At 49.1% G+C, this 27,780-nt stretch overlaps 1 protein-coding gene across 2 annotated transcripts in view; it reads left to right on the top strand.

The window, feature by feature from the left end:
* The window catches only part of LOC110468808 (uncharacterized), a 76,914-nt gene extending 49,993 nt beyond the window's left edge, over window positions 1-26,921 (top strand). For both annotated transcript variants that reach the window (XM_085577298.1, XM_085577299.1), the window contains 13 exons: window positions 1,230-1,400; window positions 4,266-4,568; window positions 5,002-7,248; window positions 7,971-8,137; window positions 9,823-9,993; window positions 12,849-13,151; window positions 13,585-15,268; window positions 15,712-16,757; window positions 21,467-21,520; window positions 22,011-22,130; window positions 22,831-22,964; window positions 24,870-25,172; window positions 25,606-26,921. Coding sequence is in view for 1 of the 2 variants with exons in the window: in XM_085577299.1 (XP_085433425.1) it covers window positions 14,273-15,268; window positions 15,712-15,735 (1,020 nt within the window). In the remaining variant the exon portion in view is untranslated. The remainder of the gene's footprint in view (window positions 1-1,229; window positions 1,401-4,265; window positions 4,569-5,001; window positions 7,249-7,970; window positions 8,138-9,822; window positions 9,994-12,848; window positions 13,152-13,584; window positions 15,269-15,711; window positions 16,758-21,466; window positions 21,521-22,010; window positions 22,131-22,830; window positions 22,965-24,869; window positions 25,173-25,605) is intronic.
* Window positions 26,922-27,780: the final 859 nt, after the last annotated feature.

The raw sequence follows: 27,780 nt of genomic DNA, 5'->3' as shown, positions 1-27,780 counted from the left end.
CCCAAACAGAGATCACCGGTTTGTCAGAGTTTGTCTGTCAGTAAATCACCCCCTAAGGCAAAGTCTGACCTAACAAAGGCTCTGGCCAGAGAGCAAAAAGAAGTTTAGGCAACTCTAACAAAAGAAAAACTAAACAAAGAGAATAAGCAAACTTTAGAACTAGCAGCCGACTTAGCTTATCCTATAATTTTTCAGCAGCAAGCGAGCAAAAGGTTACCAGCTCAAATTACACCGTTAGATTAAAAAATTGTTGTCACAGTTGCAAGCTACAGTGAGTCAATTTAGAGTAACTAATAAACCAACTCAGCAAATACTAAATTATATTTAGAGTACTAATATATTGTTACCAAAAAATTCTAAAAGTCTTGCTAAACTTATTTTCTCACCGCATCAGAAACTTTTATTTAGTGCACACTAGCAAGCAGAAGTTAATAAAGCTGTAGCTATGCAAAAGCAGCCTAAAGATCCTCTTCACAAAGTAACTATAGATAAATTGATAAGCTTAAGACCATGTTTTCGCACTAAGGCACAAGCTATGCTAAAACCTAAAAAATGTCAAAAGGCAATGCAACTAACTCAACAAGCTATAGATAAAGTAAAAGACCCAAGAAATTTACCAGCATATATAAAAATTAAGCAAAAAAAAAAACCAAAAAACTTTTAAAGCATTTATTAATAAAGCAACAACAGCAGTAAAAAAAAACTAGAGTGCCTAAGTTTATACATAATATATTTATATATTTATACGTTAAATATATATTTATACGTTTATACGTAAATCATTAAATTATTAATTAATTATTAAAGCAGTATGCTTTACAAAATTGTAATACTTCTACAAGAAGTATACTAAATACATTAAAAACTAATTAAACTATAAAAAATACACTAAAACAGATAACTACTATACCAACAAAGCCACAAACATTTTTAGTTAAAACTATTAAAATACTAAAGGAAAAGTTACAAAAGCAAGCAAAAGCATCACAAACACAAGTGTTAACTGCCCTTACACCCCTCCAAACATCAGTAACAACCCAAGAAAGTCCTCAAGGGGGCCGTATAAAATGTTTCCATTTTGGTGGGGTTTTTTGTTTGTTTGGTTTGGTTTTGGTTTTTTGGGGGGAAACTAAAAAGATACTTTGTGTTCCTGGAATGTTGCATTTTACCTCTGTTGTTTTCCCAGTTAGTCTGGATCCTCTGCTTACATTTTTTCCTTCACTTATTAGATGTCGTGGATGTGCTGGCTGTTCTGATGGAGGGCAGTGATGGCTTAGATGAAGAAATTGGGTTCTCTTTGAATGAAGATGTGATTATCCAAACATTTCCCTTCAGTGCTGTTGTCCCTGCTGCATTAGAAGCCAGGAATATGCTGTTGTTTCAGTCTGAAAATGGAACAGGTACAGGGTTTTTTTAATGTTTTATGTGTCGTTTCTAGCAGTGGAGTGAAAGTGGCATCATTTCTGCCCTCTTGCAATAATTTTTTACCATTTATCATTTTTTACCTTGAGGCATTTTATTATCTTCCCTGCAAGCAGAAGGAGGTGCAGATTCACGGTGCTTTGTGCTCAAGAGGGGCATTGAAGCTCTGTAGGTGCTTCTGCCCTTTTTCCCTGACCCTAAAGAGAAGGGACACTGTCCCTGCATAGTCTTGGTCCTGGAAGTAGTTGGCTTCAGTAACACAGCGTTTTAAGGGCAGAGCGTGGTTCAGCAGTAACTGCAACATAGCCCATGCTTCTGCAGCACAGACCTCAAAAGTTCTACACTCCTGTGGACCCTCTTTGTAACTAAGGACAGTGGAAGTCAATTGCCACCTAAAAAGAGAATTTATTTTCAGATCGAGTACTCTCCAAAACTAGCTCTCAACATATTTGACAACACATTGTGTTGCCAGTTTTGTAAACCTAAGCAGTGGAAAAACAGGAAAGCAACATAAAATGATGTAGTTTTCCTTTGATATATGTGACCCTGTCTCATTCACACCGTGTCATAGTAATTTAAATGTGCATCTTGTCCCTCATCTTTAGCAGAAGAATGGTTTTTCAGAACACAACCATAACTTTCTCCATACCAATTAAACACAATTATTCTTGAAGGCATTTTGCAGTGTGTAGATTCCTTTTGGGTATTACAGCAATTTAAGAGTACCTCACTTTAGGTAAGTCAGTTCTGTGAAGGATACTGGTTACTTAACCAAAGGTATGTCTTCAGGTAGAGTTAGTTAAATTAAAATAAATGTCTCCTGGAATTTGCCTCTAGTGATGAAAAAAGTTTATTAAAATCAGTACAAGCACATTGCTAGGCAAATCCTTAATAATTATCAAACTACAGTGAAGTCACTAGAATCATTCTTAACTTGAATTAGCATGTTGTTGCAGGCCCTATAACTCTGTTGAGTAGGAGAAGGAGAAGATTTTACCTAATTGCATTCATCCATACAGATGTCTTTTGTGGACCCATTTAGGCTAGTTGACTAAATCTGGCATAAAAGATAGCACAGAGATTTTAACTGTTGAAAAACTCTGAGCAGGAAGTGTTCCCACAGTGCAAGAATCCTTTGAGTCAGGGTGCTTTAATAGTGTAATTCATAAGTTGTCTAGAGGAGGAATAGAAGGAAGTTAAACTAAGCTACCTTTAAGGAAGATGAATTAAACCTCATTAGAAGTCTGTATGGACACTCATTCTGCAAATTAAAGGAGCAGGAAGGAAGGCAATTGATGGTGCTTCAATTCTCCATCAGAGGCCTAAGAATAATGTATCTTAACAGTTTTCTCTTCTTAATTCAGTTAGTGTATTTTCATTTCCCTGAATGACTCCAGGTAGACAAAGGCACAAGGGAATAGTGGGTTTTGAATTGCCCAGGATACTACAGGTGGAGGTCCTCAGGAAGTGGCATGTGCTTTTTGGCTGTTGCCACAAACCATGGAGCTTTGAGCCATCCCAGGTGCCAGCAGCACCCTGAGCAGTGCTTACCAGCACCTGGCACTGGTAAATATTCCTGGCACAAGATTTTCTCTCCGTGGCCAAGCTGTGTCCGTGCAGGTAGCAGGGACAGCCACGCCATGGTCAGGGTTGCTGCTGCAGCACATCCCATTCTGTCCCGGTAGGATTCACTGAGCGCTAGTCACAAGAAGAGTGTCTAAAGTGATTTCTAAGAGAAAAGCTGCATGGGGTCAAACATGATCTTTCCTGTGGTTTTTGTAGCCAGCTCACCGTCAGTTCCCAGCACTGAACCAGGGCAGGGTGTGCCGTAGCTTGGCTCGTCCCTGAACGGGTGCCACCGTGCCTCTCCCTTCTTACTGCCCAAAGCTTTGTGTCCAGGCACAAGGGGAGTAGAGAAGCTTCCTGCCAGGAGATTGAGAGGCAGCCCGTGTGCTCATTCTTCTGCTCCATGAGCCTTTCCTGGCAGAGACGGGGCTGCATGGCGCTCCCTGCATTTGGAGCACTGGTACTTGCTGATAGCACAGCTTCTTCTCCCATCCTCTTGCTGGCTGCGAGGTCCTGGTACCTTCCCTCACGTTACCTTCTAAAGAAAAGGGGCACTGTCCCTGCATGGACAGTCTTGGTCTGGAAGTAGTTGGCCTCAGTAACACAGCGTTTTAAGGGCAGAGCATGGCGATCAGGAGAGGAAGGTGATTCTCGTGCCTGTGGGCAGCTCTTCCCGAGATCAGGGAGAGGGGACTGCATTGTTAAGTAGGAAGTGGATGCGTTTCCCAAGGAAAACTTCAGAAATTAAGCTCCAAGGGCAAATACTGCGAGGTTCTACCACCTCCTTGAGGACAGCGTTAAAACCACAGGGGCATCAGCAGAGCTTGGAGCAGGACTGGCCAACCCCAGAGCGCCTCACGAAGCCCTCTGTGTGTATGTGGCAGTCGAGTAGCACCTGGGGGGTGCTGAAAGTCCCAGTTCTGACAGAAAATTCTGCTTAACTTGTACACGTTGGCTGGGTGTGTGCCCCCAGTACAGCTCGGTTCTTCTCTGAGGCGGTGCCTGGCAGGGTCCGTCCCTGTTAAGAGACGGCTGTGTTTTTGGCACAACACAGCAAAGGTGGATTATTTGCTTCAGCAAGAGCTGATGATGTCTGGAGGGTTTTTCAGGCACCTCAGCAGCCAGGAGCACGTGTATAGTTCACTAGGAACACTTTTTGATCTTGTTCAGTTCTTTTCTCCATGAGGCTCTGTGGGCTGCTGGCAAGGCCCAAAGTAAGGAAGGTTGTCCCAGTGTCCATGCTCATGTCAATAGTTTAATTTATTTGGCTTTTCTAGGAGCAGATGTCGTGGAGGACCTTGGTGCTGTTTTCACTGACCTCCTGCACTCTCTGAGAGAACCCCTTGCTCCCTGCTTGACGCTCCAGCTCTGTGACAAAGATCCCGAGTCCCTGAAAGCTGCTAAGTATCCTCAGCTCTACCAGTTTAACCGATACTATAGACTCTGGATGCCCAAGCAGTCCCAGGAACCTGTGGTATGGAGTCCCTGAAGTCGCTGAATTCTTGAGCCAGTATTCCTATAAAATCCTCGCAGTCGACAGAGGTTACATTTCCATCAGAAACAGCATTTTTATTGAGGAGGTAATTCTGCATCTCTTGTTGATCCTGCTGGGGACACATGTTTGCTCCAGGGCTTTTCTCTGATGGCACAAGAGGTCTCTGTGGTGTTTGGGAGGCGATACCAGGGCTCAGGGCTCATACAGAGACTCCTCACCGGGCACAGCAGAGCCTGGTGTGCGCTGTGGCCTCTGTTTACAGCACCTGGAGTTCCCCCAGGTGGGTGGAGGATCACAGGCCCCTGGGCTGGGTTTGGTGAGTTTTTCTAAGCTCAGCAGTGTGAACACTCCTGATGCCCCTGGGGAACCTGCTGGACAGCTCTGTTCTAGCAGGACTGCATGCCAGTGTTTCCAGAGATTCAGTTCAGGGCTCATCTCAAAACAAAGGTGGCTGAAGAGATTTTTGTTTCATACTCATCGCTGTTTTTCTCTTATGCTTTTTGTTTCGCTTTAAACAGTTTGAAAACCACAAGGAGGTCAGCCAAGAGCCTCCTGTGGCACCGGATTCTGTATTTGCCACTTTGTTGAAGGGAGCCTGGGAGAGAAGAAGCAGTACCTTCCTGGAAGATGGTGTTCAGACAAAGTGGAGAGACTTGGCTTCCTGGCTCCCCCAACCTGAGCAGCTTTTGCTGGGAGTAAAGCACGTGCTGCTGTACCCGAAACCCACAGTGGAGAACTTCTGCAGATAATAATGTAGTTATCCTTGGTTTACTTTATGGTACAAGTTATAGATGACTTGGCTGCTAAAACTTAGGTTCCAGTGCTGTAGCTCTTTTTCCTCGACTCGGCTCCGAGGGTACGCAGCACCGTACAAAATTATACCTAATTTGTAAACAAATGTCAGTTGTTCTGATTATTGAAGCTGGGCTTTATTGAGTTGAATCCGGAGTGTGTGCTGCACCCAGGTCCTTTGTACAAATAGGGTACTGAGGGTGGGGGAACCAGAACTGCACATTCCTTGTGATATGGATGGGATTTTGGGGGGGTTCAATAAAAAGGAGATGCAAAATGAGGGAATTGCTTTTAGATGTAACTATTCTTGTCCTAAAGGGGCCATCAGCTCTGTCCCCAGAGCTGAGTTAGGAGTGTGTGTGTTGGAAGAGCCGCAAGCCTTTAGGGGCTGCAGTTTGTGTGCCGTGGAATGAGGTGCCCTGAGGAAATGTGTGAGCCGGAGGGAGCCGGGGCCGGGCGGAGGGAGCCGAGCTGTGGGAATGGGCGAATGGAGGCGGGCGCGGGCGGGACTAGGCGAGCGTGGGCGAAAGCGGCCGAAAGGGGCCGAGGAGGCGAGCGGAGCCGAGCTCTGCCGAGTTCAGCCGAGGCGAGCCGAGCTTTGCCGAAGAGGCGAATGGAGGCGAATGCGGCCGGAAATAGCCGAGCGTGGCCGAAAGTAGCCGAAGCTGGCCGAGGAGCCGAGTCCAGCCGAACGGAGCCGAGCTCTGCCGAGCGCAGCAGCCCGGGCAGGGCGGGGCGCCGGGGCGGAGCCGGGGCGCTGGGAGGGATCCCACTCCTGTCCCTCTCCCTCCTTCTCCATGCTCCTGCCCGTATTCCCCTCGGTTATCTCTCTTTCCCCCGTTTCCTTGTCCCCCCCAAACCCGGATCCTTCCTGTCCTGTCCCTGCCCCGCTGCTCCGTTCCTTTCCTCCTCTCTCCCTCCTCTGTCCACCGTCCCTCTTCCCTCCCCTGTCAGCCTTTAAATCCGAATTATAAATATGAATGTGTATATAAATATTAAAAATATAAAAACAAAATACATTGAAATGCAGTTTAAAAGAAAAGGTTTTTTCTTTTGGTTCTTGTTGGGTTAGAGGCAGGGTTTTTTTTGTTTGCGTTCTTTTCCGCGCGGGATGTTTCGGGGCATTTGCTACCGAGGACGTTCCGCAGGGGACGGCGCCCGTTCTTTTTTGCCGCCGGCCCCGCCCCGCGGCCCCGAGGCGAGCGGCGGCCCCCGACGGTGGCGGGCGGCAGTGCTGCCGCCTTGTGGACACAGGCCGGTACTGCAGGCCCCCAGCCAGCGCCCGGCAAAACCACCGAGACGGGGCGGGAGGAGCCAGAGCGGCCCCAAAACCACCGAGACGGGGCGGGAAGGGCGAGGGGCGGCAGCGAGCGGCGAGCGGGGCGGTGTCTGTGAGTGAGGGGAGAGCTGAAGGCGGCTCCGCGGCGGCGCCGGAGAAGGATGGCAGCGGCGAGGGCAGCTTTCTGTCCCGCGCCTGCCGCCGTCCATGCCACCAAGCGTTGCGGATTTCTGTCCCGCACCGGTCGCCGCCCGTACGAAATCGCGTTGTGGCTTGTTGTCCCGCGCCGGCTGCCGTCCGTACGACAACGGTTCATCTCTATTGTTTTTGAGGACTTCTTGTTCGTCTCAATGGTGTTGTGGAATTTCCGGTTAATCTCCATGGTTTCTGGAAAACTTCCGCTTAGTCTCTATCGTTTCTTGGAACTTCCGGCTCATCTCTATGGTTTTTGGAGGACTTCATGTTCGTCTCTATGATCTTATGGAACTTCCGGTTCATCTCTATGGTTTCTGGAGGACTTTCTGTTCGTCTCTATGGTTTCATGGAACTTCCGGCTCGTCTCTATGCTCCTGGAGGACCTCCCATTCATCTCTATGGACCGTCCCTGTGGTCGCTCCTGCGCGTGCGCGGCCGCCATGAGGGACCGGACGCGGGAAATATGACATGCGAGAGTCCAGAAAAAGGGGAAAAAAAGGTAAAAAACGGGAAAAAAAAGCCAAAAAGCGGGACAAGGAGCCCGGAATCGGGATGGGGGAACGCGGAAACGGGGGGGAAGTGACCAAAAATGGGTAAAGAGCCCAAAAATTAGGGAAGAATGGGCGAAAATGGGATCGGGGAGCTCGGAAATTGGGGGGGAGTGACCAAAGTCGGCGAAAGAGCCGAAAAGTGGGAAAAAGATCAGAAAATGTGGGAAAATCGCACAAAGAAACGGTTTAGGAGCCCAAAAATGCGGGAAAGGCAAAAAATGGGGAAAAAGCAAAAAAAAAAAAAAAAAAAAAGGGAAAAGTGCCCAAAAATTCGGATCGATGTGTGGAGAGTTTTGTGGATGAGTGGCTTCGGGAGAGAGGCCATGACTACTTGCAGTTAGTGAAGCGGTAGCTGAAAATTGCAGAGTGCAGCAATAGCGGATGTAGCAACAATATCACACGTCCTTGGGTGAGCTGGTTCCCAGCAGCAGAACGGTCAGCAAAGAGATAAGTGTAAGGGAAAACAAAGCAAGCAGAGAAAGCCCCAAAGGCGAGCTTGACCTGTTCTAGAGACACCAATGAGGAGCCTAAGTTTTGCAATATGCATGAGCTTCATTATAACGGGTATAACTGTACATGCGTACTTAGAATAAACTGAAACTTGTTGGCATTATAGAATGGGCTTTTCTCCCGTTATTTTTCCCCAAAAATGGTGACCTCGACGTGATAGGCGCCACGGTGGAGTGATGAAAAAGAGTTCAGGTCCTGATGCAGCCAGGACGGCAAAAGTGCTGAATTGAAATAGAGTGCACCGTGCCCCAGGTGACTGCAGAGGCAAGCCTGGCCGATACGTGCTGCCGACGACCTCGGAGGGCTGCAACAGCGCTGACAATAGAGGTATGGAGAGGCAAGCAGCATATGATTTATTTACTGCATTCTTGCAGAAAAGGCAGATTAAAAACATTGATTTACATAAAGATCTGCCAAGGTTATTAACATATAGGTATGCTAAGGGGTTCTTTATAAATCCTCATACAGTACATAAGTTGTCTAAGTGGCGTAAGTTTAAAGATAAACTATAAGAAGACATTTTAGATTATGATAAGGCAGCCAAAAAGCTAAAAAAGTTGTAAAAGGTAGTTCACAATGAGTTATTACAACATCAGGCAGAAAAAAAAGCTGCTGCACAAGCAACGTCACACTAGAGAAGAATAAAAGTTATAGCAGAGAAAATTAATTACCTAGTATTTCCATGCCACCTGCTGTGTCTACAGTGGAGTTACCTCCATTGCGACCCGTGCCTGAGGACACGGAAACAGAGTCGCGTTGTGAGCCCACGGCTCCTCCAGCCCCCCCAAACAGAGATCACCGGTTTGTCAGAGTTTGTCTGTCAGTAAATCACCCCCTAAGGCAAAGTCTGACCTAACAAAGGCTCTGGCCAGAGAGCAAAAAGAAGTTTAGGCAACTCTAACAAAAGAAAAACTAAACAAAGAGAATAAGCAAACTTTAGAACTAGCAGCCGACTTAGCTTATCCTATAATTTTTCAGCAGCAAGCGAGCAAAAGGTTACCAGCTCAAATTACACCGTTAGATTAAAAAATTGTTGTCACAGTTGCAAGCTACAGTGAGTCAATTTAGAGTAACTAATAAACCAACTCAGCAAATACTAAATTATATTTAGAGTACTAATATATTGTTACCAAAAAATTCTAAAAGTCTTGCTAAACTTATTTTCTCACCGCATCAGAAACTTTTATTTAGTGCACACTAGCAAGCAGAAGTTAATAAAGCTGTAGCTATGCAAAAGCAGCCTAAAGATCCTCTTCACAAAGTAACTATAGATAAATTGATAAGCTTAAGACCATGTTTTCGCACTAAGGCACAAGCTATGCTAAAACCTAAAAAATGTCAAAAGGCAATGCAACTAACTCAACAAGCTATAGATAAAGTAAAAGACCCAAGAAATTTACCAGCATATATAAAAATTAAGCAAAAAAAAAAACCAAAAAACTTTTAAAGCATTTATTAATAAAGCAACAACAGCAGTAAAAAAAAACTAGAGTGCCTAAGTTTATACATAATATATTTATATATTTATACGTTAAATATATATTTATACGTTTATACGTAAATCATTAAATTATTAATTAATTATTAAAGCAGTATGCTTTACAAAATTGTAATACTTCTACAAGAAGTATACTAAATACATTAAAAACTAATTAAACTATAAAAAATACACTAAAACAGATAACTACTATACCAACAAAGCCACAAACATTTTTAGTTAAAACTATTAAAATACTAAAGGAAAAGTTACAAAAGCAAGCAAAAGCATCACAAACACAAGTGTTAACTGCCCTTACACCCCTCCAAACATCAGTAACAACCCAAGAAAGTCCTCAAGGGGGCCGTATAAAATGTTTCCATTTTGGTGGGGTTTTTTGTTTGTTTGGTTTGGTTTTGGTTTTTTTGGGGGAAACTAAAAAGATACTTTGTGTTCTTGGAATGTTGCATTTTACCTCTGTTGTTTTCCCAGTTAGTCTGGATCCTCTGCTTACATTTTTTCCTTCACTTATTAGATGTCGTGGATGTGCTGGCTGTTCTGATGGAGGGCAGTGATGGCTTAGATGAAGAAATTGGGTTCTCTTTGAATGAAGATGTGATTATCCAAACATTTCCCTTCAGTGCTGTTGTCCCTGCTGCATTAGAAGCCAGGAATATGCTGTTGTTTCAGTCTGAAAATGGAACAGGTACAGGGTTTTTTTAATGTTTTATGTGTCGTTTCTAGCAGTGGAGTGAAAGTGGCATCATTTCTGCCCTCTTGCAATAATTTTTTACCATTTATCATTTTTTACCTTGAGGCATTTTATTATCTTCCCTGCAAGCAGAAGGAGGTGCAGATTCACGGTGCTTTGTGCTCAAGAGGGGCATTGAAGCTCTGTAGGTGCTTCTGCCCTTTTTCCCTGACCCTAAAGAGAAGGGACACTGTCCCTGCATAGTCTTGGTCCTGGAAGTAGTTGGCTTCAGTAACACAGCGTTTTAAGGGCAGAGCGTGGTTCAGCAGTAACTGCAACATAGCCCATGCTTCTGCAGCACAGACCTCAAAAGTTCTACACTCCTGTGGACCCTCTTTGTAACTAAGGACAGTGGAAGTCAATTGCCACCTAAAAAGAGAATTTATTTTCAGATCGAGTACTCTCCAAAACTAGCTCTCAACATATTTGACAACACATTGTGTTGCCAGTTTTGTAAACCTAAGCAGTGGAAAAACAGGAAAGCAACATAAAATGATGTAGTTTTCCTTTGATATATGTGACCCTGTCTCATTCACACCGTGTCATAGTAATTTAAATGTGCATCTTGTCCCTCATCTTTAGCAGAAGAATGGTTTTTCAGAACACAACCATAACTTTCTCCATACCAATTAAACACAATTATTCTTGAAGGCATTTTGCAGTGTGTAGATTCCTTTTGGGTATTACAGCAATTTAAGAGTACCTCACTTTAGGTAAGTCAGTTCTGTGAAGGATACTGGTTACTTAACCAAAGGTATGTCTTCAGGTAGAGTTAGTTAAATTAAAATAAATGTCTCCTGGAATTTGCCTCTAGTGATGAAAAAAGTTTATTAAAATCAGTACAAGCACATTGCTAGGCAAATCCTTAATACTTATCAAACTACAGTGAAGTCACTAGAATCATTCTTAACTTGAATTAGCATGTTGTTGCAGGCCCTATAACTCTGTTGAGTAGGAGAAGGAGAAGATTTTACCTAATTGCATTCATCCATACAGATGTCTTTTGTGGACCCATTTAGGCTAGTTGACTAAATCTGGCATAAAAGATAGCACAGAGATTTTAACTGTTGAAAAACTCTGAGCAGGAAGTGTTCCCACAGTGCAAGAATCCTTTGAGTCAGGGTGCTTTAATAGTGTAATTCATAAGTTGTCTAGAGGAGGAATAGAAGGAAGTTAAACTAAGCTACCTTTAAGGAAGATGAATTAAACCTCATTAGAAGTCTGTATGGACACTCATTCTGCAAATTAAAGGAGCAGGAAGGAAGGCAATTGATGGTGCTTCAATTCTCCATCAGAGGCCTAAGAATAATGTATCTTAACAGTTTTCTCTTCTTAATTCAGTTAGTGTATTTTCATTTCCCTGAATGACTCCAGGTAGACAAAGGCACAAGGGAATAGTGGGTTTTGAATTGCCCAGGATACTACAGGTGGAGGTCCTCAGGAAGTGGCATGTGCTTTTTGGCTGTTGCCACAAACCATGGAGCTTTGAGCCATCCCAGGTGCCAGCAGCACCCTGAGCAGTGCTTACCAGCACCTGGCACTGGTAAATATTCCTGGCACAAAAGATTTTCTCTCCGTGGCCAAGCTGTGTCCGTGCAGGTAGCAGGGACAGCCACGCCATGGTCAGGGTTGCTGCTGCAGCACATCCCATTCTGTCCCGGTAGGATTCACTGAGCGCTAGTCACAAGAAGAGTGTCTAAAGTGATTTCTAAGAGAAAAGCTGCATGGGGTCAAACATGATCTTTCCTGTGGTTTTTGTAGCCAGCTCACCGTCAGTTCCCAGCACTGAACCAGGGCAGGGTGTGCCGTAGCTTGGCTCGTCCCTGAACGGGTGCCACCGTGCCTCTCCCTTCTTATTGCCCAAAGCTTTGTGTCCAGGCACAAGGGGAGTAGAGAAGCTTCCTGCCAGGAGATTGAGAGGCAGCCCGTGTGCTCATTCTTCTGCTCCATGAGCCTTTCCTGGCAGAGACGGGGCTGCATGGCGCTCCCTGCATTTGGAGCACTGGTACTTGCTGATAGCACAGCTTCTTCTCCCATCCTCTTGCTGGCTGCGAGGTCCTGTTACCTTCCCTCACGTTACCTTCTAAAGAAAAGGGGCACTGTCCCTGCATGGACAGTCTTGGTCTGGAAGTAGTTGGCCTCAGTAACACAGCGTTTTAAGGGCAGAGCGTGGCGATCAGGAGAGGAAGGTGATTCTCGTGCCTGTGGGCAGCTCTTCCCGAGAGCAGGGAGAGGGGACTGCATTGTTAAGTAGGAAGTGGATGCGTTTCCCAAGGAAAACTTCAGAAATTAAGCTCCAAGGGCAAATATTGCGAGGTTCTACCACCTCCTTGAGGACAGCGTTAAAATCACAGGGGCATCAGCAGGGCTTGGAGCAGGATTGGCCAACCCCAGAGCACCTCACAAAGCCCTCTGTGTGTATGTGGCAGTCGAGTAGCACCTGGGGGGTGCTGAAAGTCCCAGTTCTGACAGAAAATTCTGCTTAATTTGTACATGTTGGCTGGGTGTTAGCTTGGTTCTTCTCTGAGGCGGTGCCTGGCAGGGTCTCTCCCTGTTAAGGGCCGGGCGTGTTTTTGGCACAACACAGCGAATGTGGATTATTTGCTTCAGCAAGAGCTGATGATGTCTGGAGGGTTTTTCAGGTACCTCAGCGGCCAGGAGCACGTGTATAGTTCACTAGGAACACTTTTTGATCTTGTTCAGTTCTTTTCTCCATGAGGCTCTGTGGGCTGCTGGCAAGGCCCAAAGTAAGGAAGGTTGTCCCAGTGTCCGTGCTCATGTCAATAGTTTAATTTATTTGGCTTTTCTAGGAGCTGATGTCGTGGAGGACCTTGGTGCTGTTTTCACTGACCTCCTGCATTCTCCGAGAGAACCCCTTGCTCCCTGCTTGACGCTCCAGCTCTGTGACAAAGATCCCGAGTCCCTGAAAGCTGCTAAGTATCCTCAGCTCTACCAGTTTAACCGATACTATAGACTCTGGATGCCCAAGCAGTCCCAGGAACCTGTGGTATGGAGTCCCTGAAGTCGCTGAATTCTTGAGCCAGTATTCCTATAAAATCCTCGCAGTCGACAGAGGTTACATTTCCATCAGAAACAGCATTTTTATTGAGGAGGTAATTCTGCATCTCTTGTTGATCCTGCTGGGGACACATGTTTGCTCCAGGGCTTTTCTCTGATGGCACAAGAGGTCTCTGTGGTGTTTGGGAGGCGATACCAGGGCTCAGGGCTCATACAGAGACTCCTCACCGGGCACAGCAGAGCCTGGTGTGCGCTGTGGCCTCTGTTTACAGCACCTGGAGTTCCCCCAGGTGGGTGGAGGATCACAGGCCCCTGGGCTGGGTTTGGTGAGTTTTTCTCAGCTCAGCAGTGTGAACACTCCTGATGCCCCTGGGGAACCTGCTGGACAGCTCTGTTCTAGCAGGACTGCACGCCAGTGTTTCCAGAGCTTCAGTTCAGAGCTCATCTCAAAACAAAGGTGGCTGAAGAGATTTTTGTTTCATACTTATCACTGTTTTTCTCTTATGCTTTTTGTTTCGCTTTAAACAGTTTGAAAACAACAAGGAGGTAAGCCAAGAGCCTCCTGTGGCACCGGATTCTGTATTTGCCACTTTGCTGAAAGGAGCCTGGGAGAGAGGAAGCAGTACCTTCCTGGAAGATGGTGTTCAGACAAAGTAGAGAGACTTGGCTTCCTGGCTCCCCCAACCTGAGCAGCTTTTGCTGGGAGTAAAGCACGTGCTGCTGTACCCGAAACCCACAGTGGAGAACTTCTGCAGATAATACTGTAGTTATCCTTGGTTTACTTTATGGCACAAGTTATAGATGACTTGGCTACTAAAACTTAGGTTCCAGTGCTGTAGCTCTTTTTCCTCGACTCGGCTCCGAGGGTACGCAGCACCGTACAAAACTGCACCTAATTTGCAAACAAATGTCAGTTGTTCTTATTATTGAAGCTGGGCTTTATTGAGTTGAATCCGGAGTGTGTGCTGCACCCAGGTCCTTTGTACAAATAGGGTACTGAGGGTGGGGGAACCAGAACTGCACATTCCTTGTGATATGGATGGGATTTTGGGGGGGGGGGTTAAATTAAAATGAGATGCAAAATGAGGGAATTGCTTTTAGATGTAACTATTCTTGTCCTAAAGGGGCCATCAGCTCTGTCCCGAGAGCTGAGTTACAAGTGTGTGTGTTGAAAGAGCTGCAAGCCTTTTAGGGGCTGCAGTTTGTGTGCCGTGGAATGAGGTGCCCTGAGGAAATGTGTGAGCCGGAGGGAGCCGGGGCCGGGCGGAGGGAGCCGAGCTGTGGGAATGGGCGAATGGAGGCGGGCGCGGGCGGGACTAGGCGAGCGTGGGCGAAAGCGGCCGAAAGGGGCCGAGGAGGCGAGCGGAGCCGAGCTCTGCCGAGTTCAGCCGAGGCGAGCCGAGCTTTGCCGAAGAGGCGAATGGAGGCGAATGCGGCCGGAAATAGCCGAGCGTGGCCGAAAGTAGCCGAAGCTGGCCGAGGAGCCGAGTCCAGCCGAACGGAGCCGAGCTCTGCCGAGCGCAGCAGCCCGGGCGGGGCGGGGCGGGGCGCCGGGGCGGAGCCGGGGCGCTGGGAGGATCCCCTCCTGTCCCTCTCTCTCCCGCTCCATGCTCCTGCCCGTATTCCCCTCAGTTACCTCTCTTTCCCCCGTTTCCTTGTCCCCCCCAAACCCGGATCCTTCCTGTCCTGTCCCTGCCCCGCTGCTCCGTTCCATTCCCCCTCTCTCCCTCCTCTGTGCCCCGTCCCTCTTCCTCATCTGCCGGCCTTTCCCTTCCCCGCCCGCTTTCCTCCGCAGCCCGACCTCCCTCCCCGCCCTTTCGCATGTCCCGCTCTCCCTCCTCTCTTCCCGTCGCCCCTTCGCTTCTTTCCCCCGCAGCCGCGGGGCTCGGGGCGCCGGAGAATAAAGCCCCGAGGGCCGGAGCCCGGCGCCCCCCGGGCCTTGCGGGAGTCCCCGCACGGGGCCGGGGCTCTCGGCGGATCCCCCGCGCCGCTCGGACCCCGCCCCGGCGCTGCCGGACCTGCGGCTCCGCCGGCATCGCGCTGCGAGCGGCCCCCGCTCTGTGCCGTGCCGGCCGTGCCGCGTCCCCGCCGCCTCTGCCGCTCCCTCTTTCTGCCCCTGGCCCGCGACAGCGAGGCGGGGCGGGAGCTTCGAGCCTTCTGGGGGCTGCCCCCCCTTCCTTGTTGCGGCGGAGTCCCTTTCTGGGGGATGGAGGTGTGGGAAGGGCTGGAAGGGAGTGCTGGGCTGCTGTTCGGGGCAGTTGGACTCGTCCTGTGCTTTCTTCGGGGGTCAGGGTTAGGGGCTGAAGCCTCGGGGCTCTGATGTCATTTGGGGCACCCCAAGGTCCCCAGGAGAGGGACGCACACTGCGGTGGAGGAGCGGGTGGGTGGTGAATGAGGGGGGCGGGTCACGCTGGGTGCCGTCCCGCAGAGGGACCCAAAGCTGCCCCAAAATTCCCTGGGAGGGGTGTGTGTAGAATACTAAAACCTGGCAAGTGTTTCGTTTTCACAGCTATTGGTAAAGAATAGGAAGCTATGGCTAAACTCATTTGGAAAGAAGCCCTCTCTCGATCCACTCATTTGTATGCAGGAATGTAGGAAACTCTGACTGGGGACGGGCAGTAGTTTTGAAAATCATGCCCTATCGTTTTTCTCTAGGAACGAACCAAGCGAGTGCCCTGAAACCAGCGGAGCAAGGGGCTGAAGGGAACAGAAGGTCTCCCCGGCACCTTTTGCCTCCGTTCTCTGCCATTCCCCAAAACGTGTCGCAGTCCCGGAAGAGGCGTTTGCCATGCAGCCTGCCAAAATAAAGACCTGTCAAATCCTAGCTCTGCCTTTTGTTTAACGTCTTCTTACTTCCTATTTATGTCATCACAGAAACCAAGGAAGGAAGAAATGTGACTGGTTCCCACTATTGCTCCGTGCAGGCATTTTTAAAGGCTGCTGTACTTCTATCCTCTTTTTCCACTCCAAGCTTGACTTTTCCCCTCCTTTTTCGAGGTCTGCTGCTTTGGGTGTCCCAGGCAGGGCTGGGTTCCTCGGCAGGGGTCTTAGGAGTTGGTGCTGATTCTGCTTTTCACGAAGGTGTATCAAAGTGTGCCAGCAAAAGGACTGTTTTCTCCAGGGGAAAGCTTTCTCTCAATAACCATCAATGCATATATGTGTTTTAATCGTGTAACCAGATGGATTAAGAAAAGGCAACACCCATAGCAGATTTCCAATGAATCTGTGTCTGTGAGAAGTGGGCTGTGTGCTGGAGACGGAGAGACGCTGTTGGAGTGCGGCAACAGCGGCAGGTGTGAGCTGTGAGGATGATGAGGGCTCAGAGCAGCCCCAGGTGTGAGCTGTGAGGATGATGAGGGCTCAGAGCAGCCCCAGGTGTGAGCTGTGAGGATGAGGAGGGCTCAGAGCAGCCCTAGGTGTGAGCTGTGAGGATGATGAGGAGGGGCGGCTCCTGCCGGGGAGGAGGGGGGAGGGAGGAGGGAGGTTATTTTAGGGCGAGGGTTTGCCTTCGCTGGCTTTTGCACGGAGCTGCTGGAGGAGAGGAGTTTATGGGGGGCTCCCGGGGCTGTCTCCTGGAAGGACGGTGAGCGCTTTGGACAGGGTCCGGGGGATCCCCTGGATACACACTTGGGTACGTGGAGCATTGCTTAAAGGAGGAGCCGAGGGACAAACCTTTGTGCCGAGAAGCAGCAGCCAAGCAGGTGAGCCGGTGCGTCTTTGTAGTGGGGACTTTTCTTCTTTCCCTTTGAAATTTCGTCATCCTGAGTTTGAAATTTGTGGTGCTGCCCTGTGGTCCCGCCTTTTAAGAGGTCTGGATTGAGGTAAAAACCCCCTTTTGCTATCATTCGAGGCAAGCCGCTTCTTTTCTGCTCTTCTAGGGGACGCAGTTGAAGGGGAGCCCACGTTTCTGTGCCCTTGTTGGGGTGAGGTGAGCGCCGCAGCGTGGCGTCAGTGTCGGGGCTTCAGAGGAAGGGAGCTGCAGCCGTGGCAGCGCTGGCAGGGCGGGGATCGGGCTGTGCCGCTGCATTCGGGGCGCTTCTTCTGCCCCCGGCCCGGCAGCGAAGGGTCCGGCGCGGAGCCCTGCCGGCAGTGCCGGGGCTGGCCGGGGCGGAAGGGGAGCTGGGCGCGGCTGGGCTGCCGCGGGCCCGCCGGAGCCGCGCCGGTGCGAGCCGTGCGGAGCCGAGCGGAGCTTTGGCCGGGCCGGCGGGCGGGGGAGGCGGCGCGGGCGCCGCGCCGGTGCCGGCCGGTGCCGCCGCTCCGTCCGCTCCGGGCGCGGGGCTCGGGCGCCGCCGGGGCCCCCCGGGCCCGGTGCCGGCCCCGCCGGGCCGGGGGCAGCGGGCGGGGGTCTCCCGGCGCGGCGCCGCCTCTGCCTGCCGGAGGAGCCGCTTTCCTGCCGGAGCCGCGCTGCGCCCGGGGCCGGGAGCGCGGCTCCGCATCTTCCAGCCTCCCTCGCTGTGCTGCTTTTGAGGCGCTCCTGAGGAGCTCCTGGGATCGCTGGCTTTTGATCGGCGTCGCTGTAGGAGAAGGGCCCCGGGCGCTTCTTGGTTGTTACGGTTCTTGCTTCGGGTGCTCGAGACAAGGTTTTTTTTTGGGTTGAGTGTTGTTGGTTTTCTTTTTGATCGGTTCTTATGTTTTTAAAGGATGTGTTTCTAAAGGTTTACACTGTTTTTTCTGGGTCGTAGCATGAAGTAGAGGGTCGTTTTTTAATTCGGTTGTGGAGGCTTTTATTAGCGCGAGTGCATAGTGTTTGTTTTGGTGGGCTTGAGGGAGTGTCCTGGAGTTAATCGGTGAGTTTTTTTTTTAATATTGATGAGTGCATTCTTATTTATTATATTATAGGGGTTTCATTCATTTGGCTTATTTGATTGCCGTGTATGTTTCATTGTTGCAGAGAACTTGGGAGATATTGTTTGTGGTTACGTTTCTCTTTTGGCGACGTGTTTTTTTCTAGGTGGTATTTGTGTTTTGATGGTTTTAGGCAATATTTGTTTCTTGAGTTAGGAATACTTATTTTGTTGTTGTTAATATAATTTTTTTTTTTTTTGTAGCTTGATGTATTTGGTTGTTGTTTTTTTATTAGTTTTATTTTTGGGAACATGGGCATTTCCATGGTGGATCTCTTTAGGTATTTATTTTATTTGGGTGGTGATTTTTTTGTTTCTTCGTGGTTCCGATTTTTTAATAGCTGTAATTATTTGGTGGGGCTTTTTAGTTAATTTTATGGAGCACTGTGTTCTCTTTATGAGTTAGTGTAGTGATAGAGTTTTGGTTATTATTTTTTTTAGAAACGTTGGGGGTCTCTTGTATGGGTTGGAGTACGGTAAGTTAGTTGGCTTTTTTTTTTTTTTTTTCTTTTTAGTGGTTTTTGTGATTTGCTGTGTGGGTTTCTATCGGTCTTTTTTAAAACGGTTGTTTCGTTTTTGTGACGTGATAAGAGCTGCTAGTGAAAGGAGTGTAGTGCGGGTATTTTTGCTGGTAGTTGGTTGGCTGGTGGAGCCTTTCTGAATTTTTTGGACGGTATTGGTGGGAATTTGATGCTGTTTGTTTTGGCATTTTATTTTTAGGAATTAGATTATAACTGCAGTGTTTTAACTATAACTCTAATGAAACAAAACAAATGCATAAATATGAAAATGGGAATATAAAACTTCAATTTTAAATATAAACGGAAAACAAATTAAACATGTAACATAAATAATGCTATCCATTACTATTAGGTATTATATTGTTTGATGTAGAGTATTTTATATGTTTATATACATATAAATATCGATTATATACATAAATATCCATATAGAAATGTATAATTAATATATGTGGATATATGAATATTATAAAACAATAGGAATTAATACAGTACATAATGCACATTTTACTGTATGTGTCTTATTATAACACATTACATGTCATAAATATTATATATCGAAATATAGTACCTCAATATGTTGTGATAGAATAGATAAATACTTGTAAAAATCAAAAGTAGAAATATAGAAATATTTAAATATAGCTTAAAATAAAGGGGATTTTTCTTTTCTATTTGGTAGTAGGTAGGGATCTTATTATAAAAATTATAAATAGAAATAAAATGAAATTAGAAATCTTTGTATAGAAATATATTCTAAATACGTTAAGATCTATATAAAAATTCAAAGGTAAGTAAATATAAGTATTAGCGGTATGTACGAAATAGATAAATTATTATTAAAATTCTATCTTGCTACCTTATTATATATATGATATATATTTATAAATCAATATAAAGTAAAAATTCAACTGTGACTATAATGATGAAAAAAAATATAAATATTCAAGCATCTTTTATAGAAAGGGCTTTTTTGTTTTTATTTGTTTAGAGGCAGGGTTTTAATGGAAAAAATATTAATATGCATTTTATTTTGTTATCATTCTAAATATGGAAATATATAATCAATGTATACTGGTGTGTATATAAAAATATAAAATAGAATTAAAAATAAGTATTAGGAAGAGATAGACTATAAATAACACCATACATCAATCTACATTTAAAATATAAATTTGAATATAAATGCGAAAAATAGAGATACATCTAAATGGAGCTTAAATAAAGGGTTTTTAAAAAAGTTTTTTACTTGGATCGAGGCAGGGGTTTATTTTAAGCAATATGAACCTTTTAGATATAGAAATCTAACTATAGAAATATGTAAGCAATGTATAAAAATATAAAATGTAACAAAATTGAACACGAATAAATGTCAGAAATCATAAAAAAAAATTTCCATCAATATCCATTACAAATCCGAATGTGAATGTAAATATGAAAAATATAAAAATAAAATCGATTGAAATGCAGTTTAAGAGGAAAGGCTTTTTCTTTCGGTTCCTATCGGGTCAGAGGCAGGGTTTTTTTTGTTGGCGTTCTTGTCCACGCGGGATGTTTCGGGGCATTCGCTGCCGAGGCTTTTCCGGAGGGGACGGTGCAGTGCTGCCGCCGTGTGGGCAGAGAGCGGTACTGCAGCCCGCCGCCCGCGGCCGCCATCTTGGGAGTGGCTTGGCGCGGACTCGCTTGACCTTCTCGAGAGGGCGCGAAAAGGAGGACATTGAAATTCGAGGACCCGTGTCTGTTTTCTACACTGCCTGAATTGCCCGCACCGCCGGCGCCCCCCGACGGGATTTTCCGCGGCGGTTCCGATGCCGTGCATATGGGCTGTGGGGTCAGCAGCACCGCGACCGTGCGGGTTTTTGGCGGGAGCCGACAGGCATCGGCAAAACGCCTCTCTCCGTCAAGGTCCCCACGGCCCGGCTTCTTGCGAACGCCTTGGCGCGGGCTCGCTTGACCTTCTCGAGAGGGCGCAAAGAAAAGGATGCGAACATCCGGGAGCCGTGTCTGTCGACTGCTCTGCTTGAACACCACCCTGACGCCGGCGTGGCCCGGCGGGATTTTCCGCGGCCGTTCCACTGCCGTGCACACGGGCTGTGGGCTCAGTGGCTCCGCGGGCGGTCGGATTTCGAGCAGGCGCCGACCGGCATCGGCAGATTCGCCTCTCTCTGCCCGGCTGCTGCAGCGGCCGCCATCCTGGGCGCGGCCCCTGCCTCTGCCATGCCGCGCGGGGCGCCCGTCCCGTCCCCTCCCGTGCTGTCCCACCGCCTCCCTGCCGTAAAGCTAGAAATAAACAAAACCAACGTGGAAATATGTATAGGTTAAAAAGAAAGGGCTTTTGGGGCGGAGGGGGCGTTATTTGGTTCGAGGCAGGGTCTTTTAATTTCTGTGCGGGGTTTTTTGGGCCATTTATTTCTAAGGATTTTTTTTCCAAGGGGCTCGATCGCCGCCGCTCTTTTCCGCCTGCCTCCCCTCCGGGAGAGCGGCGGCCCCCGGGTGTGGCGGGTGGCAGTGCTGCCGCCTTGTGGACAGAGGGCGGTACTGCAGCCCCCCAGCCCGCGCCCTGCCCTTCGCCGCTGGGTGCCGGGGCGGGAAGGGCGAGGGGCGGGAGCGAGCGGCGAGCGGGGCGGTGTCTGTGAGTGAGGGGAGGGCTTTCTGTCCCTCGCCGACCGCCGTCCATACCGCAACACTTTGAGGCTTTTTGTCCCTCTTCGGTCGCCGTCCGTACCAGAATGGTTTGTGCTTTCTGATCCTCGCCGGCCGCCGTCCCCCACGTGACGCGAGCCCGGCGCCGCCGTGATGGCGGCCGGCGGTGGGACCGGGACTGGGTCCGGGCGGGCTCTGGAGGCGCTGCTGGAGATGGGATTCGGGGCTTGGCGTGCGTGAGGGCGGCGGCACCGGTGGGACATCGGGGGAGGGCCGGGGACAGCGGGGGAGGGCGGGCGGGAGCAGCCGGAGGGGACGCGGGCCCCCTAAAATTTCTCCGGGACCCCCAAAAAACCCCCCGGGACCCCCCCAAAAATAACCGGGAGCCCCCCGGTCCCGCAGGGTGCAGGCGCTGGCACTGACCGGGAACCGGGGAGTGGAACCGGCCATGGACTGGTGAGGGGGGGACCCCAAAAACACTCCCGGGACCCCCAAAAAACCCCAGCGGGATGCCCCAAAAACAGCCCCGGGACCCCCAAAAACAGCCTCGGAAACCCAAAAATTCCCTTCAGGAGCCCCAAAAATCCCCCTGGAACCCCCCAAAATTCCCTTCGGAACCCCAAAACCACCCCTGGGGCCCCCAAAATTCTACTCAGAACCCCCAAAGTTTCTCCCAAAAACCCCCTGAGACCCCTAAAATTCTCCCCAGGACTCCAAAAGCCCCCCCCGGGATGCCCAAAATTCCTTTTGGGGCCCCAAAACACCCCCTGGGACCTCCAAATTTCCCTTTAGGATCCCTGAAATTCCTCCTGGGACCCCAAAAACCCCCTGACACCCCAAAATTCCTCCTGGGATGCCCTAAAAACCTTCCAGAATCCCCCAGGAACCCCCCCAATTTTGGGTCCCCCCCCTGATTTGGGGTTCCCCCCGGTTTTTGGGTCCCCAGGCTGGTGGCTCATGAGGACGACCCCGACTCGGACCCCGAACTCCCCCCGGGTTTGGGGGCACCGCCCTCGGGCCTGGGGGGGCCCCATCAGCCGCCGGACACCAAGGACGAGACCCAGAAGTGAATTTTGGGGGTTGGGGGGGAATTTTGGGGTTTGGGGAGGAAATTTTGGGGTATGGGGAGCTCAGAGTGGTTAATTTGGGGTTTCAGGGTGGTTTTGGGCAGGGTTTTCGGGTATTCTTGAGAGGGCTTTGGGGTATTTTTTGGTGGGTTTTAGGGTATTTTTGGGTGGATTTTTTGGGGTATTCTTGGGAGGGTTTTGGGCTGTTTTGGGGCATTTTATGGTGAGTTTTTTGAGTATTTTTAGGAGGGTTTGGGTATTTTTGGGTGGGTTTTTTGTGGGTATTTTTAGGACGATTTTGGGGTATTTTTGGGTGGGTTTTGGGCTGAAGGCGGCTCGGCGGCAGCACCAGAGAAGGATGGCAGCAGCGAGGGGAGCCCGGCAGGGCCCTGGCTTTGCCCGCCCCTCCTGCTGCCCTCCTTGGAATGGTTTGAGGCATTATGGGGTTATTGAGGTAGAAATAATTATTTCGTTGTTGATAATTTAATGTGGTTTTTTTTTTGTTTGTTGTCGTTTCATGTATTTGGTTTGTAGAGCAGGAACTGTAGACAGAATCCTGCAGAAGTAGTATGGAATTTGTCTTCCCAAAACCTACCCGGCTTCCAACCACTTTCAGCATGTGGTCTTCCTTAGCAGCACATGGTTCCCCCACACTTGGGAGCCGGTGCACTCTACTTTTCTCTCCACCTTTGCTGACAGATCCTGCTGAAGGCTGAGGACAAAGCCCTACCCCTACACGGACAAGGCAGCAGACCTGGTTCGGGACGCCAGCGTGCTCCAGGTTGCTACAGGACTCGGATCAAACATCAGCATCCCCGTCTCTCACGCTGATGGTATGTGGTAACCCCTCTAAGAACAGAATTCCAAGACTTGGGGCTACGTTTTCTAACCCTAAGCAGCAAACTGGGGATGGATAACTCTAGAAATCCTGTCCTGTAAGGACCTCCAGGATTCAGCCCTCCATGTGTCCTTGGTATCAGAAGCTGGAATTGCAGAGTTGCCACTTTACCCCCAAACGTAATTTTTGATGTGGTTGTGCCACTTTAACGGTATTTGAAATCTCTCTTCGTGCTCTTGCAACAGCATTTTCGAACCACAATGGAAATCTAGTCCTTCTGCCTGGGGCTGCTCATAGAATCATGGAATCGCAGAAGGGTTTGGATGGGAAGGCTCCTTTTTTTAAAGCTCGTCCCGTTCCACCCCCTGCCATGGGCAGGGACACCTTCCACCATCCCAGGATGCTCTAAGCCCTGTCCAGCCTGGCCTTGGACACTTCTAGGTATCCGGGGGCAGCCACAGCTTCTCTGGGCAACCTGTGCTGGAAAGCAGCATTGAAAGCCAGAGTGAAGTACAGCTGTGATTTTTGTGCTGCCCCTAACATTGTATTGCCTGACAAATGTGCCTTTGGGTTTTTTGATTGGGTTTTTTTTGTTGGTTTTATTTATTTTTTTGAGGGCTTTTTGTGTTTGTTTTGTTCGGTTTTGGTTTGGTTTTTTTTTTTTTGAGAACTAGAAAGATACCTTGTGTTCCTGGAATGTTGCATTCTACGTCTGTTATTTTCCCAGTAAGTCTGGATCCTCTGCTTACATTTTTTCCTTCACTTATTAGATGTCGTGGATGTGCTGGCTGTTCTGATGGAGGGCAGTGATGGCTTAGATGAAGAAATTGGGTTCTCTTAAAATGAAGATATGATTATCCAAACATTTCACTTCAGTGCTGTTGTCCCTGCTGCATTAGCAGCCAGGAATATACTGTTGCTTTAGTCTGAAAATGGAACAGGTACAGGGGTTTTTTTAATGTTTTATGTGTCATTTCCAGCAGTGGAGTGAAAGTGGCATCATTTCTGCCCTCTTGCAATAATTTTTTACCATTTATCATTTTTTACCTTGAGGCATTTTATTATCTTCCCTGCAAGCAGAAGGAGGTGCAGATTCACAGTGTTTTGTGCTCAAGAGGGGCATTGAAGCTCTGTAGGTGCGTCTGCCCTTTTTCCCTGACCCTAAAGAGAAGGGACACTGTCCCTGCATGGACAGTCTTGGTCTGGAAGTAGTTGGCCTCAGTAACACAGCGTTTTAAGGGCAGAGCGTGGCGATCAGGAGAGGAAGGTGATTCTCGTGCCTGTGGGCAGCTCTTCCCGAGATCAGGGAGAGGGGACTGCATTGTTAAGTAGGAAGTGGATGCATTTCCCAAGGAAAACTTCAGAAATTAAGCTCCAAGGGCAAATACTGCGAGGTTCTACCACCTCCTTGAGGACAGCGTTAAAACCACAGGGGCATCAGCAGAGCTTGGAGCAGGACTGGCCAACCCCAGAGCGCCTCACAAAGCCCTCTGTGTGTATGTGGCAGTCGAGTAGCACCTGGGGGGTGCTGAAAGTCCCAGTTCTGACAGAAAATTCTGCTTAACTTGTACACGTTGGCTGGGTGTGTGCCCCCAGTACAGCTCGGTTCTTCTCTGAGGCGGTGCCTGGCAGGGTCCGTCCCTGTTAAGAGACGGCTGTGTTTTTGGCACAACACAGCAAAGGTGGATTATTTGCTTCAGCAAGAGCTGATGATGTCTGGAGGGTTTTTCAGGCACCTCAGCAGCCAGGAGCACGTGTATAGTTCACTAGGAACACTTTTTGATCTTGTTCAGTTCTTTTCTCCATGAGGCTCTGTGGGCTGCTGGCAAGGCCCAAAGTAAGGAAGGTTGTCCCAGTGTCCGTGCTCATGTTAATAGTTTAATTTATTTGGCTTTTCTAGGAGCAGATGTCGTGGAGGACCTTGGTGCTGTTTTCACTGACCTCCTGCACTCTCTGAGAGAACCCCTTGCTCCCTGCTTGACGCTCCAGCTCTGTGACAAAGATCCCGAGTCCCTGAAAGCTGCTAAGTATCCTCAGCTCTACCAGTTTAACCGATACTATAGACTCTGGATGCCCAAGCAGTCCCAGGAACCTGTGGTATGGAGTCCCTGAAGTCGCTGAATTCTTGAGCCAGTATTCCTATAAAATCCTCGCAGTCGACAGAGGTTACATTTCCATCAGAAACAGCGTTTTTATTGAGGAGGTAATTCTGCATCTCTTGTTGATCCTGCTGGGGACACATGTTTGCTCCAGGGCTTTTCTCTGATGGCACAAGAGGTCTCTGTGGTGTTTGGGAGGTGATACCAGGGCTCAGGGCTCATACAGAGACTCCTCACCGGGCACAGCAGAGCCTGGTGTGCGCTGTGGCCTCTGTTTACAGCACCTGGAGTTCCCCCAGGTGGGTGGAGGATCACAGGCCCCTGGGCTGGGTTTGGTGAGTTTTTCTAAGCTCAGCAGTGTGAACACTCCAGACGCCCCTGGGGAACCTGCTGGGCAGCTCTGTTCTAGCAGGACTGCATGCCAGTGTTTCCAGAGATTCAGTTCAGGGCTCATCTCAAAACAAAGGTGGCTGAAGAGATTTTTGTTTCATACTTATCACTGTTTTTCTCTTATGCTTTTTGTTTCGCTTTAAACAGTTTGAAAACCACAAGGAGGTCAGCCAAGAGCCTCCTGTGGCACCGGATTCTGTATTTGCCACTTTGTTGAAGGGAGCCTGGGAGAGAGGAAGCAGTACCTTCCTGGAAGATGGTGTTCAGACAAAGTGGAGAGACTTGGCTTCCTGGCTCCCCCAACCTGAGCAGCTTTTGCTGGGAGTAAAGCACGTGCTGCTGTACCCGAAACCCACAGTGGAGAACTTCTGCAGATAATAATGTAGTTATCGTTGGTTTACTTTATGGCACAAGTTACAGATGACTTGGCTGCTAAAACTTAGGTTCCAGTGCTGTAGCTCTTTTTCCTCGACTCGGCTCCGAGGGTACGCAGCACCGTACAAAATTATACCTAATTTGTAAACAAATGTCAGTTGTTCTGATTATTGAAGCTGGGCTTTATTGAGTTGAATCCGGAGTGTGTGCTGCACCCAGGTCCTTTGTACAAATAGGGTACTGAGGGTGGGGGAACCAGAACTGCACATTCCTTGTGATATGGATGGGATTTTGGGGGGGTTCAATAAAAAGGAGATGCAAAATGAGGGAATTGCTTTTAGATGTAACTATTCTTGTCCTAAAGGGGCCATCAGCTCTGTCCCCAGAGCTGAGTTAGGAGTGTGTGTGTTGGAAGAGCCGCAAGCCTTTAGGGGCTGCAGTTTGTGTGCCGTGGAATGAGGTGCCCTGAGGAAATGTGTGAGCCGGAGGGAGCCGGGGCCGGGCGGAGGGAGCCGAGCTGTGGGAATGGGCGAATGGAGGCGGGCGCGGGCGGGACTAGGCGAGCGTGGGCGAAAGCGGCCGAAAGGGGCCGAGGAGGCGAGCGGAGCCGAGCTCTGCCGAGTTCAGCCGAGGCGAGCCGAGCTTTGCCGAAGAGGCGAATGGAGGCGAATGCGGCCGGAAATAGCCGAGCGTGGCCGAAAGTAGCCGAAGCTGGCCGAGGAGCCGAGTCCAGCCGAACGGAGCCGAGCTCTGCCGAGCGCAGCAGCCCGGGCAGGGCGGGGCGCCGGGGCGGAGCCGGGGCGCTGGGAGGGATCCCACTCCTGTCCCTCTCCCTCCTTCTCCATGCTCCTGCCCGTATTCCCCTCGGTTATCTCTCTTTCCCCCGTTTCCTTGTCCCCCCCAAACCCGGATCCTTCCTGTCCTGTCCCTGCCCCGCTGCTCCGTTCCTTTCCTCCTCTCTCCCTCCTCTGTCCACCGTCCCTCTTCCCTCCCCTGTCAGCCTTTAAATCCGAATTATAAATATGAATGTGTATATAAATATTAAAAATATAAAAACAAAATACATTGAAATGCAGTTTAAAAGAAAAGGTTTTTTCTTTTGGTTCTTGTTGGGTTAGAGGCAGGGTTTTTTTTGTTTGTGTTCTTTTCCGCGCGGGATGTTTCGGGGCATTTGCTACCGAGGACGTTCCGCAGGGGACGGCGCCCGTTCTTTTTTGCCGCCGGCCCCGCCCCGCGGCCCCGAGGCGAGCGGCGGCCCCCGACGGTGGCGGGCGGCAGTGCTGCCGCCTTGTGGACACAGGCCGGTACTGCAGGCCCCCAGCCAGCGCCCGGCAAAACCACCGAGACGGGGCGGGAGGAGCCAGAGCGGCCCCAAAACCACCGAGACGGGGCGGGAAGGGCGAGGGGCGGCAGCGAGCGGCGAGCGGGGCGGTGTCTGTGAGTGAGGGGAGAGCTGAAGGCGGCTCCGCGGCGGCGCCGGAGAAGGATGGCAGCGGCGAGGGCAGCTTTCTGTCCCGCGCCTGCCGCCGTCCATGCCACCAAGCGTTGCGGATTTCTGTCCCGCACCGGTCGCCGCCCGTACGAAATCGCGTTGTGGCTTGTTGTCCCGCGCCGGCTGCCGTCCGTACGACAACGGTTCATCTCTATTGTTTTTGAGGACTTCTTGTTCGTCTCAATGGTGTTGTGGAATTTCCGGTTAATCTCCATGGTTTCTGGAAAACTTCCGCTTAGTCTCTATCGTTTCTTGGAACTTCCGGCTCATCTCTATGGTTTCTGGAGGACTTTCTGTTCGTCTCTATGGTTTCATGGAACTTCCGGCTCGTCTCTATGCTCCTGGAGGACCTCCCATTCATCTCTATGGACCGTCCCTGTGGTCGCTCCTGCGCGTGCGCGGCCGCCATGAGGGACCGGACGCGGGAAATATGACATGCGAGAGTCCAGAAAAAG

The sequence above is a fragment of the Lonchura striata genome, chromosome 4, assembly GCF_050655825.1.
Source record: "Lonchura striata isolate lonStrDom1 chromosome 4, ASM5065582v1, whole genome shotgun sequence".
Classification (NCBI taxonomy): Eukaryota; Metazoa; Chordata; class Aves; order Passeriformes; family Estrildidae; genus Lonchura; species Lonchura striata.
The sequence above is the reverse complement of the archived record's forward strand: the minus strand, read 5'-3'. Positions and strand labels throughout refer to the sequence as shown.